The sequence below is a fragment of the Bactrocera dorsalis genome, chromosome 1 (genome assembly GCF_023373825.1).
Source record: "Bactrocera dorsalis isolate Fly_Bdor chromosome 1, ASM2337382v1, whole genome shotgun sequence".
NCBI lineage: Eukaryota > Metazoa > Arthropoda > Insecta > Diptera > Tephritidae > Bactrocera > Bactrocera dorsalis.
In genome coordinates, this window is record NC_064303.1 from 22,998,976 (window position 1) to 23,016,788 (window position 17,813).

General features: G+C 36.8%; 1 protein-coding gene across 3 annotated transcripts in view; it reads right to left on the reverse strand.

The window, feature by feature from the left end:
* The window catches only part of LOC105233396 (zinc finger protein Elbow), a 121,870-nt gene that overhangs the window by 31,387 nt on the left and 72,670 nt on the right, over nt 1-17,813 (reverse strand). For 2 of the 3 annotated variants that reach the window (XM_049461835.1, XM_049461838.1), the window contains exon 3: nt 15,952-15,983. The exons of the other annotated variant lie outside the window; for it this stretch is intronic. In XM_049461835.1, coding sequence (XP_049317792.1) covers nt 15,952-15,957 — 6 coding nt within the window. In that variant the 5' untranslated portion in view covers nt 15,958-15,983. The remainder of the gene's footprint in view (nt 1-15,951; nt 15,984-17,813) is intronic. 3 annotated transcript variants of the gene reach the window in all.

Here is a 17,813-nt window from a genome sequence, read left to right on the forward strand (position 1 = left end):
CATATTCCCTTCATGTCCTATATACCTGTACTACATATAATGATTTCCATTAGTCTTAAACTTTATGGCCAATATGTTGATCTGTGAGTGCGTTATATTTAAGAAATTGCGAGAAAACATGCTCTCGATTATACTTGAGTAATGCCAACCGTGGAGTTAGTTGTGTGTAGAAGTTCACGCAAGTGAGGAAAGTTTTCTGATTGCCATTCACTTGGGAGTGGTCATAAACGATTCTTTACATATGGCAGGTCATGGCTTTCGGTCCCAGACCAAGTATCTTCTGGTAGCCAAATAATATCCATTTGAAGGCGAGCTAAAATGAGAAGGCGAAACATCCCCTTCGCAGGGTTGTGCGCTGGGCTTGGGACCCGTCACGTAAAAAACAGTACCAATGAAAAATAGTCATCAGCCTCGGATGAGATACCACCCATTTGATGAAGACCACAGCAAACGTAATAAGGACTATGATTTAAGGGCATGCACCTGGAATGGCCAGCCCAGCTGGTTGATATCCTCGTTAGAGTAAAGCTTGACTCGTCCAAAAAATGCGATGGATGGGACAAGGATTGAGGCAAGTATATTCTTGTGGCATTTACTACAGTGGCCATATAAAGGAGCGCAAATTCGTGGTGGGAGAGCGACTCCGACGGCTGTGTAAACGACGTTGGAAGGGACCTCTTCGAGCTATTCTATACCAAACGAGGTTTTAGAGAAGTTGACTCCCTTTCGTTCAACTTCTTCAGTCTACTTTTGGAGAAAATAATTCGAGCTGCAGAACTTAATAGAGAAGATATCACCTTCTATAAGGGCGTACGCCGATAATATCGATATCATTGGCCCTAACAACCGCACCGTTAGTTCTGCTTTCTTTAGAATGAATAAAGAGGCGAAACAAATAGCTGCTACTTCGGACTGAGAAGGCAATTTAGAAGTAACGTCCTCTTTCGACGAACAAAAACCAAACTCTATAAATCACTCATTATTGCATGGCATGGACGATGACAACAGCTGATCACGACGGTACGAGTTTTCGAGAGAAAGCTTCTGCGAAAGATTTATGGTCCCCCGCGCATTGGCAACGGCGAATATCGCATTCGATGACGATAAAGCTATTAGTCTAAATTTTCCTTAGTCCCAATATATGTACATGATTGATTTCCATCTATTTGGACTTAGGTAGTTTATATTGGTGAAAAATTATTTAATTTTGACTGAAGCAACTTTTGTTATTGTGAAAAATTGGATAAAAAAGAATTTCGTGTATTGATAAAATGTTGCTTTTTGAATGAAAAAATATAGTTGAAGCAGAAAGTAGGTTCCAGCAAAGTCAACCATCTAGGATTGGTATGCTAAGTTAAGACGCGGAGGAAGGAACACCGAAGAGGGTCAACGCAGTGTACTCCCAAAAGAGGTGGTTGCCGCCGAAAATATCAAGAAAGTTAACAAACTAGTTTTAGATGACCGTAAAATGAAGTTGTTCAAGATAGCAGGCACTCTAAAGATATCAACTGAACATTCATTTGGGTATGAAAAAAGTGGGGACCATGCGAGCCCATTTTTGGCTAAAAACAACGACGAGCTGATGGTTCAGAACAGTGTTTGGAGCAGTACAAGCACCATGATTTCACTGCCAAGTCCAGTCGACAATCATCCAAGTGCACTGCTCACGATATGGCGTCTGTATAATGCCTTGAGAAAGGAAGGATCATCATACATAGCGTTGTTTGACCTTACAAAATACCAAATCGCCGGAATATGGTCGCATTTGAAGTAAAAGAAAGTGCTCTTTCACCAAGACAATGCACAGTGTGACAACTCATTGAAGATAATGGAAAAAATTCGAAAAATTATGCTTGAAATTGCTTCTGCATCCATCGTATTTTTCAGATCTGAACCCCAGCTATTAAACGTTGTTTTACTATGGTAGGCCGGAGACTTTTCAATTGACGTGTCTCATGCCACAGTCATGAAAATCATCACGTTTAACACGATCGCACCTTTCGTTCTTCGAAAAGGCCTAAAATAAATACAAATTAATGCATGTAAATACAATAAAGTGTAATAACAACAAATGTGCGCAACAATAATAAAATAAGGCAAACTAATAAAAGCAGCAAATAAGCCCAAGTCGTAGAACACACGTTGCGCAAATAGTAAACGGCTAAGTGCCAACAATAAACCGACGCATATGAGTAGTGGCAAGTGCGACTTAAGAGCTAAATAAGCGTCGCGAGGCATACACGCATAAACAAATATGAATATGTGTGTGTGGATTTATATTTATGTGTTTGCCGTACAAATTAAAACTCCGGCAATAACTGCTTGCGCAAACAATGACACAGCCAATGTACAATTTATACACATACATATACTATATACATATGTGTGTGTTCTTGCGTGTCGTAACTCATAAAGGCGCTGAGATGCCGCAGCCCAACAATAAATAGCAGCAACACTCAATACAGCAGCGGTAAACAACACGCTGTCAGCTTATTTGGCATTTAGGCGCGCCACACCATATTTCCCCCTTGTTGTTGCAACTTTTTTTCTGCATGTTGTTGTTGTTTTTTGCGTTTCATCTTGGTAGTTGCTAGCATCCATCAAATATGCTGACAATGACATATTTTGACAGTGACAGCATGACATGGCATATGCCGCTGTGACAGTTACACGACTTCACTTCACTTCGCTTCGCCGGATGGCTCTATGTTGGCGGAGCGCAAGCGTCAAACTAACTACAGGTATGTACTTGTGTGTATAATCAATAGATTGGTGGCGGCGAAATCATTAGCAACCCACATTTGGTATGATTTTCGTGTTAACGCCAATATTTGCTAATGTTATTGCATTCTCATTTCCCTTGAATGACAATGTGTTTTCTATTTATTTCGAAATTTGTTACTGTTTAGTTAGAATTCATATTAGCAGCTATTAGCGTGGTACTAATAAGAGGTTTCGTAAATGACTTACTTGAGTTATCACAGCGTTTGCTGTTTTGAGCGCGAAGTTCATGAAGTTTACGCTAGCCATTAGCGTTACCTACAAAAGAGCGGCTAAAAATATTTTTGTTATACCTAATTTATTTAAAAAAGGGCGTATTTGTACAAAGCAGCCTCGTTCAAAATATTTGTTTTATTGGTTTTCGAAATTGATGTCTATAGATTTTGAAAGGAAACCTTTTCGAAATTAAATAAATAATATATATTAAAAATTTTCTGAGAGCGCGTGACATAAAAAAGGTATTAGAGAGTCGAACAGTAAGCACTAATGGTTAGGGACAATACCATGGTATGTCACTTATATCTATCATAGAATGACAACTGTATCACTTAATTTGTACAAATTACACAAAGTCCCTGAAGCGAAGTATATTGTGCTTTAGGGTGGTCAAAAAGAACTTTGAACTTTTTTCTTTAGAGAGAAAGAAACTATTATTCGAAATGACGAAAAATTTGCTGAATAGTATGACCTTCTAATAGTAACATTGAGGAATTATTATTTTGCGAAATAATATAGAAAGTAGTAAAAATTATCTTTTCCAACCTATAGGGTCCAGCACTCGAAATGTAATCAACTTCACACCGTTCGCGCAGCTGTCGCACTGGAATCAGCTGTTTAACAATTTGTTGAATGATAGTTCGGAGTATTGTTCAGAAGTCTACAAAAGAGTTTTGCCAAAAGTGAACGCAAAAAAAAGTGATCAGCGATGGAATTCAAACGTAATAGTGTGATTGCCTTATATTTAGCTGTAAAATCACAGCCAGCAATTTTTCGTCTGCTCAAACACCTTAATGTAAATAAAGTTTTTGTTTACCGCACCATCACTCGTTACAATGATACTGGTATCATCGCAAAACGCCATGGAGGGGGTCATCAAAAGACTGCAACGTCACGTGAGATTGTTCGGAAAGTGAAGAAACGACTTGAGCGAAATCCACGACGAAGTGCCAATCGAATGCTTAAAGAACTGAAAAATATCCGAGCGCAGCATCCGACGCATATTGAAAAATGAGCTCAAGGTCAAGCCTTAAGTTCCAAAGGCCCATGATCTCACACCGAAGCAGCATACAAGTAAGACTTGAGAGTGAGCGAACCAGTTGCTTCGCTTCGCCGAAAGCGCTCAAAGTCCGAACATTGTGTTTTCTGACGAAACAATTTTTCCAGTTGAGCAATTCGTAAACTCTCAAAACGAAAGGGTTGACTTGACCGACCGTTCATACGAGAATCTAAATCATCGGTTGGCCACCAGGAGGCAGCAACCGCCACAAATAATGGTTTGGGCCGCTGTCACCGCAGATGGGTGCTCTCCAATTGTTGCGACACATTATCGGAAAAGTGTTTTGGAGGCTGCTTTGAAGCCGTGGGCAAACAAACATTTCGGTCGCAAACCATGGACGTTTCAACAAGACTCAGCACGGTCTCACAAAGCGCGAGTGAACCAAGAATGGCTGGAAAACAACGTTCCGAACTTCATTACGACCACACAATGGTTCTTGAATTCACCAGATGCGAATTCAATGGATTATTCTCTCTGGGCCATTTTGGAGAGCAAGGTCTGAAGTAAAAAATAAACCAGTCTCGAGATGCTGAAGAAATCCATCGTCCGTGAGTGGGCCAAAATACCGGCAAGTCACATTCGCTCAGTTTGCGATTCGTTTTTTGACCGTCTCAAGGCCAAAGTTAAGACAAAAGTGAATTGGTCCTAAATTTATGATTATTTTCACATATTTTGTACTTTAAAATAAATTAAAAATAGTTTTCCAAACCGAATTTATGCCTTTTTTAATTGGCCTTCGAGTGCCGTACCCAGTAGAAAGTAGTAAAAATTATCTTTTCCAACTGAGATGTGTTCTTTATGTAATGGGAAATCACAATGCACTTTCTGTTTGTAATAATTTTAAGAGCTCGAACTCCAACAGAATATTTTTAAACCAAATTATTGAACATTATTCTCAGCTGTCTTGGATTCTTCACTTCTATGATTATTGCTTCAGTTCTGCTCTCTTAATAAACATATTTCTATATGCATCGACGCCAATAACAGAAATCAAAATGATAGAGGAGAGAAAGAAGAGCGTAATTATATGGCAGCAATGTTGTGAAACCCCAACCAAATGACGGTGGACTCACAGACGTATACCTGACATCCATTCGTGGATAACTAGACAAGCTGGGGACCTGGCTTTCAACCTAACCCAAATATTAAGAGGGCATGGGTGTTTCAGAGGATGTCTTTACAAAATTCAAAATAACGCCAGTCCGTATTGTTCGAAATGTACGGAGTCTATAGAATAATCTGAACACGAGTTTTTCCATTGTTTTCGGTTTCCAAGCATAAGGGAGAAGTTAAAAACAGGAAGAGGTGGTGGTTTAACGGTGGAAAATTTGAGCGCACTTATGTGTCAGTCCTTTGATAAGTGGAAAGCTGTTCGCGAAGCTGCAACTGCCATCATGACCAAGTTAAGACAGCTACAGCAGATTAGGCAACAGTCCGGGAGTAGGTTAGGTTTAACGGATTAAAGTTCCGCACTCCGGCTTTCGATGCTTCACCCTACTATAAAAACAAAAAAAATTAAAAATAAAAAAATTAAGAAAACACTAAAGCAGTAAAAAGGTCCTCAGAAGAATCCAAATTTTGATGCTCCTTTTATATTTCGGGATTTGGCAACTCTACAGAACAACTTCAGTGTAAATTTTAACTTTTTTGATGCTATACATACTCAGAACGTTGTGACATACGACCGCTATTTTTGTTGTTTACAGTAACTGAAAATATTCACCTCAGCAAAAAAAATGGAAAAAATTGAGAATATTTTAGATTTTATTTTTACAATTTTCGACGTAGATTAACTCATCCAGAATGCATAAATGAACATAATTCAGTTTCGGCGATGCAGCTCGATCAAAGACCAGTGCTCATCGATAGATATGGTGAATTCAATCGAGGTAATCTGCAACCAAGACAGATTTCGTGAAGGTCGTCCAAAATAAGTTGTTGTTCCAAAAACTATTGATGCAGTGCAAAAACTGATATTGCCAGATTGTAAAGTGATCCATCGAGAGATAAAGGCAACTATAGGCAGTAATGGGATCAGCATACATTCAATATTGCATGAACTTTTGACTGTAAAAAAAATTGTTTACGTTTTTCAAATTTTTTTTAATCTCTCAAAAAAAGGCTAATTGGTCGAGAGAAATGTTAACAAAATACGATAGCGATGCTTTAAAACACGTCTATGAGAGATGATGAAACGTGGATTTAAGCGTATGCGCCCGTAAACAGCAGTCGACTCCAGGGTGTTATAAGATGTGCCGAAAACAACAAAAGTTGTTTGCGCACGAAGCACTTTCAAGCAAAAGGTTGGCTGTTTGTTTGGAACAATAGCATATTGTTTGAGAAATAACTTAATCGTAATATCGACAGTTTGCATGTACTATAATTTTGATCAGCAATGATTTTAATCATAGAAACTTTCATATACCATTTCATATATAGTATTTATGACAATCATATTGAAACCTCCTTGTACCATAGATATGTGATATAGCCCAAGTTATCAAACATATTTTTACTTTCCACTCTTGCTGTCGCACAACCATTAATCAAACCTATCACAAGGCTAAAAACCAATATTTTTCTTTTATTACTTATTGTTGAAAAAAGAGAGCCCACATATCAAACAAATTGACATTCGAACATAGGAAAACAAATATTCAATGAAATATGTCAAAAACACTAGGCTAAAAGCAACAAATCAACGCAGAGCCAAGCAAAACCAAACATACAATCACACTACAACAACCACAATAACAGTAAGTAAATACTATAAATCTACACTTATGAATACACGATTGTATATAGTACATCAATTTCGATATAACCGATGACGTATGCGTGTATGTCCCGTTGTGAGTGGCAACAACGATTGCAAGGCAAACGAAATCTAGCAGCTATGCTGAATAAAATGCAAAAATAACAGCACACACCAGTCACAGCCGCTGACATACCTCAAACTGACAAGTGCAAAAACATCACATCAATCAGCCAACAAATGAAAATGGAAATGAAAATAAAAATGAAATGACGGCAAAAGCGCTGAAATAAATCGATGAGAGGGCAGCAAAGGTACCACACACACACCAGCACATACCATGTACATACAAATGCCAACAGTGTTGATGTAAATTTTAGCAACAAAATATTGCTACAGCTTTATTATTTTGTTTTTGTTTGGCGCCTTTTATGCCACGGCTCGTATTTCATGCGCGTGCAAAGAAATTACTAAACATATTTCTTCGCCTTATTATACGGACGCTTGCAATTGTTGTTGTAGTCTGCGCTGTAAATAGTCGCTAACTGTGGTATGTGTGCATTTGTGAAAAAATATTGCTTTTGAAAAAATGAATTACTGCCGCGAAAAAATTCGTACATTGATAAATGGCATCATGAAAATATTGAAAAGAAATGCAAGCCGTCCAACTGACAGACGGCGAAAAGAACAAGCATTAATAATAGCCAAAAAGCAGCAGCAGCTGACATACAAATGAGTGATTGAAAGGTCACTGCAGCGACAGAGATGTGCGGCAAGTCGGTTTGTAGTGATGGTACTGCAACAAGGTAAATGCCCAGCTGCATGAAGGTTGTTCAAGTCAATGTGCTGTGTGAAGTTTCAACAGACGCAAGACGTTAGCGGCGACGACGAAAAGACAAGAAACAATACAATAGTGTAGGAAGAAGCGGAAATGTCACAAAGTTAACAGACACCTAGTTGACGTCTGAAGAAACAAATTGGAAAAAAAATAGTTGAAAGGTGTGAATTGAAAATGTACAAAGAAAAGCGCAGGTAAATGGAAATAGAGCGGTGGCAAGAATTCAACATTTCCGCTGTGGTGGCGTGGCATAATATACACATCTCAATATAATAAAATAGTATATCGTTCATATGGAGACGGCTACAGTGCAGATTTATTTTAATTTCTGAAATATTGGTTCGAAAAAATAAATTTTTGTTTTAGCTAAACGAAGCTTAAAATCTCAGCTTTCCAATACTATGTATATGATATGGCACAATGTGATTGGTAGCACTGGAGATATACGACTGCACCGACATCTATTGACAAAATACGAAAATACTTTTTCGACTACCCAATATTATGTGTTTTATAATATAATATTGAAATCTAAATCTTAAGCTTATCGCGTTTTTAAAATGGCTTAATTTTTATTATTCATGTATTCTAATACTTTATATATAGCATAACTAATGTATTACGCAGAGAAGTATACTGTTGGACAGGGCGTATGAGCAACTTTTTGGCGAAAATTGCGCCGATGTGATTTGTAGACTATTTGTTTCGCTTAATAGTGGTATTTGAACAACTAAATAAGTAAGATACTCGTTTGCTTTATGTACTTGTATCGAACTTGTATCTAGCTTGAGGATTCTTGCGTCTGTTGGTTTTTTATTACATACCATCTATGAAAATTCCATAAAGCCTTACTTAAAAAGGCGAATATCTCGAGAAGAATTAATGATAGCGGTTTTGCGCAAATAAAATTTCCTACAAGATTGTCACAAAATTTTTTTCTGTAGCTCTTGTCATTTACGAGATATATTAAAAAAAATGCGAATTTCGTTGAAAAATCAGGTTTAGAGCCCCGTACTACCTCGCCAGTGTGAGTTACGACTTTGTTGCAATGGGCACTTTTGTAGAGTGAACAATTCTGAGAAATATGCGTCTAAAGTCAAAGCGATGCCATAAAATACCTCTGATCTGTAGGAATTTAAAGATAAAAACTCACGATTGTAGTGTATTTTCTATGGAAAATTTTTACCGGCCTTGGTCCAGTTCTTAATGTTAATATTGTATTAAGAGCTAAAATTTTCAGGAAATTTTTTTTAAGGTATTTCCAAGGAAATTTTGTGACGGGACTGAAAAAATTTAACAGTTCAATAAAAAAAAACACCCTAATGTACATATTTACATATATACATAGTATATTATAATATAATCATCACTTCATCTGCGGTCATTTTTTAGTTCATCGGTCAAAAGTAGTTGTAGTATTTGCTTTTGGCCTTTATTAATTTGGCAAGTGTGAAGAGCAAATAGAAACATGTGCAATTTAATAATTTATTTGCTTTTGCATATGACACATGTCAACACAGCAAGGTTGACGGCTGTCAAACGGACTGACCTTCAGACTGCTGAGTGGTAAATTGCGTTTTGCGGCTAATAAAAAAATGCGGTTTTCATAGTTGGATTGATGGTCGTCCTTACGCAAAAAAAAAAATATATATTTATGTATTTTGCATTGTATATTAGTGCCTCTATAAAAATAATATACCTATGTATATTTAGCTTTTTTGCCACTAGTAAGAAAAAACTGGTGTAAATGAATAATGGCTGCTCATTTTGCTTTCAATCATGCAGAGATTAGTCACATGATGTTTTGTTACCGTCACAATACCGTTTGATGACAGCTAAAAAAACACATAATAGATTAAACAATGGTGTTTGCGTAACAATTAAGTGATTGATGTATTGATAATTTTTTGGAAACTGGTTTTTGTATGCACGTATAATAAGTTTCAATGAATGATGGGGCACATTTGATCCTAAAAGTATGCTTTGTAGTGATCAAAAAAATGTTAAATATTAACATAAGTAAATTGGAAATTTTTTCATAAATATTTGGCTTTGAAAACGTACAGAAATTATATTTTGAACACAAAAAGTTACTATCAAACTAAGGTAAAATATCAAAAATTTTTGAGACGGGTTGTCAAATATCTTCCGCTTTTTTGCTCTTTATTCAAAGCTTTAGAAAAAGTGTTACAGTGATCGGCTTTAGTTCAAATATGCGCCGTTTCGTTCGATAATCTGTTTCCATCTAGACGGCAACTTCACAATACCCCCACGTAGAAGCCCCCCTTATTTGAGAAGAACTCGGACAGCCACTTTTCACAAACCTCTTTTGAGTTCAACTTTACACCAACAAGAGCGTTCGCCATGGACAGGAAGAGGTGGTAAGCACTTGGCGCTATGTCCGGGCTATATGGTGGATGCGATAAAACCTCCCAACTGAGCTCCCGTAGCTTCTCACGAGTCATCAACATTGTACTAGTATATGGTCTGGCGTCGTCCTGGTGTGTAGGGTTCCTCACTGTTGGACAATTCTGGACGCTTCTGGTCGATCGCCTGCTTCAAGCGGTCCAGTTGTTCGTAGTAGATGGTAGAATTAAGCGTCTGGCCATATGGGAGCAGCTCATAGTCGCCGATTCTCTTTCAATCCCGCCAAGCCCACAGCAAAACCTAACTGGCCGTCAATCCCGGTTTGGCCACTGTTTGGGACGATTCACCGGCCTTCGACTATGACCGTTGTCGCTTGATATTGTCGTATGTAATCCATTTTATGTCGGCAGTCACCATCCGCTTCAAAAATGGGTCGAGTTCATGTTAGATACATCTTTCATGAATACTTGGATATGTGATGTGTAGCTGTTTGCAGAATCGGTGGCAAGCGGGCTTATAATCTGCCGAGTCACAATTTATTGAAAAACGGTGGCTAAGTGCCCTGAATGAGGCTCAGAATTATTTTTCATTATTCATTATTTTCATACACAATATGCTTCCAATCTGGTCCCCAGCAGTACTTTCCTCTCCTTCAACCTCAAGCGAATAGTTGATGGAGAAAATATGCTTATATAGTACAGAGGTCGAAATGCCTCTTCTGGTACCAAAGTGTTATTGAAAGCTTTGAAGATCTCTATAATCCGTTTAATGTTCTCGATATGCTGTATCAATCTGATTAAAGTCAAAAATCATCATACCTTCTCTTCATTCTTATTTTTTAAACTGGGCTGCTTCTTCTTGCTAAATTTGGGTATAATCTTATACATACTTATAGCTACATAAACTGTCTTTCCGATTTTCGACTTGTGCCACTTTTGCGGTTAGCTGGTGACGTATTGTTAACGCTGATGTTATGTTCGTATGTAAATGTGCTATTTGCTCGTAGGTGCTAGACTTCAAATCATGCGAGTTGCAAACGCATTGTCTCCTTGTCAATTCATTTACCGTTGATTGACAATTCAAAAGAATTCGCTGACAACTTGTATATTGCTTTTGTTCTCTGTGCCGCCGTGTACCGTATTTGCGGGGGTATTGTGTATGTGTTGCGATTTGTCTAACGGCTGGCTGCGCTTCTAAGTTACAGACAGTCAGAAGAAATGAACAGGTATGCATAGGTATATATTTAGGAACATATGTACATATATACATGTATGTTTGTATGTATGTATGTGTGAATGTATGTATGTACATATGTATGCATGTATGTTTTTATTTTTTTGCAAGTGTTTTGCATGCTTCTGTTTGTATTATATTTCATGTGCGCTAAAGAAAAAGCAATTTAATGGTGTTGGCGCCGTTTTGACAGCGCGTGGAAATCGTGTGCTTTGAAGTTGTGCAAATATAGGTAAGGTGAGCGCACCTTGACAAGGTGAGGAAAACAGAAATACAAGGAAATAAACGTTTGAAATTTTGTAGAAATAGCTACAAAGCACCAAATTGTGTAGTAAATTATATTGGTTGTATTTTCAAATTGAATAATATGGCAATTTCTGCTCTGACAGCGCTTGTACGCAAAGCAATTCATTGTGGGTGAACATTTTACTATATATTATATAATTCTTAATTTTTTGGTGTCTGCCAAAAAAAGTCTTTGCTTCTTTTTCAAAAATTATTTAATTGATTGCAGACAATATTGAACATGCATAATTGCTTTTGATTGATATTGACGCGCTTGGTTGTTACGCCAGCGCAAAAGTTGTCAAGTTATACACATTTCACAATACACTTTTTTTGTTTTTTTTTTTGTAAACAAAAACATTTAGTTGTACATATGTTTCCATTTAACGTATACATACAGACATGAGTTGTTAATTCGTTGATTTGTGTTTTGTTCAGAATTTTTGTCATTACTCAAAGCTGTCAAAAACACTCGTTTTGACGTAATTACTCGTTAGTTCGCAAACTTGGTCTTTTATAAAAGTAGGTACATACTACCATACATATGTATGTATATATGCATGATGCAAATAATGTACATTTGTGTATGCAAAAACCTACGCAGCTATGTGTTTGAGGGGCAAATTGACATGACATGCCAGCTGTCTAGCGCGTCTGTCAAAATTGCACAAGCCGCATAAAAATGTCATGGCGTTTCCTTGATTAGACAATTGAGCGTTGCTGTCGCATATTTCAGCTTACTGTTTTATATGGTATGTACATTTATAAATATGTATGTGTGGTCTATTTGAGTCAGCTTACAACTTGGCAAATAATGAAGTGCATAATTATCATGCAAAAGCAGTTGTTTAGTCTAAGCAACTGTGAAGAAATGTAAGCGTGTCAATTAACCCCAGTGCCCTGCTAATATGAGAATGTATCTACTTTACTTGTACATATTATTACTATATGCTATTAACACTTTTTTTTAAATGGCACGTCACTTTTAATTACAGTTAAATTTTGCGCCATAGTTGGAAATTTTCATTTGCATATATACGCCTTAAGGAAGTCACTAAATTATGTGGCAGTGACAACGGTAGAAATAAACTAGTTTAAATGGCTATCGACCACTTGTTCATCTGTCAAATTCGCCACGTGTGTATGCCATTAGCAGCCGTTTACAGTACTGCATAAAATTGTCTGCTATCTCTGAAAGTTACTAGTTAGCAAGTCTGGGGAAAATGTATATATTTTTACTATATATAGTATCTGACAAGATTTTCAATTTAAATATGATGATTGCTTGAGACCTATTAACTTTTAAAAAATGTACATATATACAGCTGTTGAAAACTAACACGTGAAACGTAGCGAGGATCAATTTCTTGATAGATTGATCGGCGAACATACCTTCGACCATCTGGATCTATGCGGTTTATTTTGGTTACATCGCTCCAAACAACATACTGCCATTGATTTGTTGTCCAAGATCAATAAGAGTTGGAAAAGTCTACGCGTTGTTTATTATTATTTTAGTCAGAAATGGTTTCCTGCGTGCTGCCCTACCGTGAAGTTCCAAACGCCGGGAAATTGTTTTCTTGAATATTTGGACATTATATTCCTGTTGAGTTTTATGTCGAATGTCAATGGAACTCTGTTTAATGTCTCTTCGAGCGATGGCAGTAATTCAGCGATCTGTTTCTGTTGCAGTTTTTACGGTTTTTTCTATGTGTGTAACATTGGAAATAGTTTTAAAATTCTGTATACGCTTAAGGACATTGAAAACAATTTTTTTAACCTAATTCAAAATTTCTTTGTACGTCTTTCCAGACTGACGAAGGTCAAACATGTAACCAAGTAGGTTAAGTGTACAGCTGCAGGGTCTGATTTACTTCCGCAGCGACTGTATTTCGGAGCGTGCGCTCACCGACTGGTTTCGGTAGGGGCGTTCCTAGGTTAAGAACGAGCGGAGTGGCCAGTTGTTTCCGAGCACCTGGAGAGTGAGGACAAACATTTTCACGCGACGTGTTTCTGTGAGTGGTGCAAGCCCAAAATGCAGCGCGATATAATTCTGTGTGAAACTCGGTCAATCTGCGGCTTTCCCAGATGTTGCTTTAGCAAAAAGTGGTGTATTTGGTGGGCTCTTTGGAGGACCGGGAAAAGGTCGTTGATGAAGACCGTGCTGTGAGACCTGCGACTTCGACAAACACCGATAATGTGACTCTTGTACGCAAAGTCACCAGCAGAGCCAGTTACTCGAGCAGTCATGGACCGGTTTCGCACCACGTCTACGCTATTGTAGAAATATTCAGTCCAAGCGACTTCGTTCACAAGAATTGAAACTGTGCGCACTTACTTTATGAAAGATTTTGCTGCAGAATCTTGCTTTGCGGGCTTATAAAGTCCAACTCGTGCAAGAATTGAAGCTGAACGACCATCAACCGCGTCGCATATTTTGTGAATGTGCCGTCAATCCCGATTTGGCAAGAAAATTTTGTTAGACGATAAAGCTCACTTTTAGTTGAGTGGGTATCTTAATAAACAAGATTGTTGCATTTGGAGTTATGATAATCCACAAGCCATCACTGAGTCCCAAAAGTCACTGTTTTGTGTGCTCAATGTGCTAAATGAATTACTTGTTAGTATTTCTTCAAAAATGAGGCCATACTTTTACAGTCAAGGGGTAATGCTAGAGAGTCATGATTAATGACTGTTTAGTGTCTTAATTGAAGGATGCCGAGAAGAAAATTTGGCCATTCAACTGGAATTTGTTCGAGTCAGCCCACCTTCAAATTTAAGACATAATGGCGAACCCTTATGTTCTTAATAAAGTTGAATTCTTGGTCATAATATTAAATCATATGCGTTTAATTACTTTTTGAGAACTACATATATATATAAAACAAAAAAAAACCCTCACGCTTAGTATTATATAAAACTAATAAATATATTTTATGATAAGCATGAGGAAGCTCAGTGAATTCGTTGAGACAATATGACTCCAAGAGACTTTTCAGTAATTTTGCGGCAGCTAGATAGCTGCTGGCAATTCCAGAATTTATTGATTTGTTTTATATAATTCACAAAAATGAAATCTCTTGGTTGTTTGATGAAAATGTCTTTTTGTTTAGAAGTTTCTGTATTACATGCTCTTCATTCAGTAATGAAGTTTTATTTCTCAATCTTTCACTACCTCTCTCAAAATCCTGTACTGAAAAGGCTCAACATATGTATTTTAAATAAATTCAGTCAAATATCACAGACAAGAGATTTCCCAATATTTACACTTGCATTTGCATAATTAATACTTTAATTATTACATTTTAGTCTTAGCTTTGGCCGCTTATGGTTAACTGACAAACGAACTAGTGTCAAACTAATCAAACGAGTTAAACGCACAGTGCACATTTATAAAAGCTAAGAGGCGTATAGACACTTCATATATGTCTTCCAACAGCAATTTCCATACATATGTATTTATATAGACATTTGCATATAAACTGGTGGTGCGTGTAAAAGTTTTTGCTTAATTTTCCGCTGTGGTTGTTGCTGTCCATTATATCTTACTGCTGTCTGTTGTCACCCAGACAAAACGTGGCACATTAATCAACCTCAAAATTTTGACAGCTGCAAGTTTGCATGCGGCGGTAGCAAAATGTCAACAAAATTATGTAAAATTACTACAAACACTAGTATGTTGGGTGGTACACAATGACCATGTAAGAAATTTTTGTATTTGTGGTGAAATATTATGTATAAAACGCGGGTATTGGTGGTATTCGATGATTTGCTATTGCTGAGTACTAGTGTGGGTTTCTATAATAATATTTCTGATATTATTTAACTTTCAATAAGATTTTTCTTTTTCAAACTTATTTCTCAAGATTGGCAATTCCTTTGTTTCACATTTCCAAGTGGGTCGTTTTCATTTCAGCAACCATTTCACGTGGGCTTTTCTCCGTGTAAAGCTTGTCGCATGTCCACCGCCTTATGTGGTAGTTACTTAACATGAAGTTGACTGGTTAGTGTGTGCTGTTATTACTGATTTATAGAAGTCATAATTTATGCGGTGACAAATGTTGCTGCAAATGATTACAAATGTTGTCTAGGTACAAGCATATATAATTTGTAGAAAAAATGCTATCTTGTCAGTGCTGACTGACAGGTAGTTTTGCTGTAAATTACTATCATTAAAATGAGTCAATGTACCGTGCGGTATTTTGGAGAAATATGACGCGGTAGTGTCAAAAGAGAAAAATTATGAAATCAAGACTGCTTATTACGATTTCTAAGGAATAATTAATCTTCTGAAATATTAAAATTAATTTGCATACTATATGATATATAGTATGTTCGTTTGATAACTACGAGTTGCAGTACTCAAATATGTGCCGAACATGTACAACGGGTTTAAAACATATCACGCATACATACCAACATTTATATTGTATTTGAATTGAACTCACCTGGAAAGAGAGAAGAAAATTTAATAAATTTAGTTCTTAATGTTTGGTTATTTAAAATATTAAGAAATTCATATTAGTTTGGGTTTTTCCAAACTGAATATCACAAATTTCACGAGAAGTTGACTTGAGGTCTCTAGCCGTTTCCCAAATATCATAATTCTATTATTATTTGTTTTTGTTAAATTTTTTTTAAATGCACCTATTATATATATATAATATTTTGTAAAGCCAATTAAGTTACTCAAAATCATTCATATTCTTTCTAGAATCGAAATATTTAATAAGCCTTGTTTTAGATACTTCCTACTATATTTAAAGTTGGGTGCATACTTGGTTACTCCGACAGGGTTTGTCCGGAAAGTAACAGGACTGTTTTTCTTCCGCCAGGACTGTACTTCGGAGTGCGAGCGACAAACACCGACAATGTGACTCGTGTGCGGTGAATGGACCCAAATCGAGATGGCCACCGATCCAAATAATCACAAGAAAATATTGTGCTGTGATGAAATAAAGCGCACTTTTGATTGAACGGGTGCAATCCACTAGGCATTGTTGAAACGCCGTTCCATTCTCAAAATGACACTTTTGGTGTGCTCTGTGGACAAATAATATCATTGGTCTATAACTCTTTGAAAATGAAGCCGTTACTTTCAATGGAGAGCATTATAGGGCCATGATGAATGAGGTTTTCGTACCTGATTGGGATGATATGGATGGAAATGACTTTTGGTTAGACCAAAGGTGCGTTATATGCAGTAAAGCCAACGAAACAATAAATTTATAGAAGTAAACTTTTGGTGAGTACAATTTCTAGCTTCGTGGAAATGTTGTATAGCCGACATGATCGTGATGATTCGACTGATTTTTGGGGTAACACCAATTTTATCGAAATTTATTCTAACTAATGAGATACTCCCCGAGCAGGAGATGTATTTGTCCCCAAGTTTACATGGTGCGCCCTGACTAACAAATTTTCTAATTAACTAGGAAAATTTTGCTATTAGCTCAGTTGATTCTTTTTGATTTGTAGCGAAAACTGTTAAGTAATAAAAATTTGGGAGAAGCACACAAGCCATATTACAAATAGGAGATGATTATTTCTGTTGAAAAATCCAAAAGATAAACTCTTACTACAGCGAAATTCGAATGCTATGTAAATACTCATGAAGATCACTTAGATGGAGAGTAAATATGCTGTTGTGCCTTTACGCGTTCTTTTCGACCGACTCTGACGAACCAATTCGTGCCTACTTTCAGAGATTCAAAGATCAATGTAAACTGTGTAGCCTCACGAAGTTCTGTTATGGAACAAGCGTTCAATATGAATACAATAAAATATTATAATAACTTAGTCACATGCGTCTACCAACTTATTCAGCGAAAACTTGTGACAAATTAATTCACACTTATTAACCAAATAAATATTAAAAAAAAAATTCAATAGAAAAGTAAAAATAAATGTTAATGAAGCAATTAAATACACAATAACACATATGAGCCCATACCAATATACGTATGTATGTGTTCGATATACACAACAAAACAGCAAAATACGCATTAACATATCTACATCGAAGTGTGCAACAATTTAGGTGCTAATTTCGTCCAAATGCCATTATTGCCATCATAAATTTGTGTTAAATCGCCGCACCTCACTTTTGAAATTGCCAATGCGCAACGCAACATTTTAGCTGGAGTGTCGCTTAGTCGCTTATTTACGTATTTACGTGGCCTATTGAAATTGTCACTCAAATGGAAACATTAAATATTTGTGCATATTGACTTTTTAATTAGCTGTTAGCGCAACAATTGCGGCGAGCAGCTAAAGCG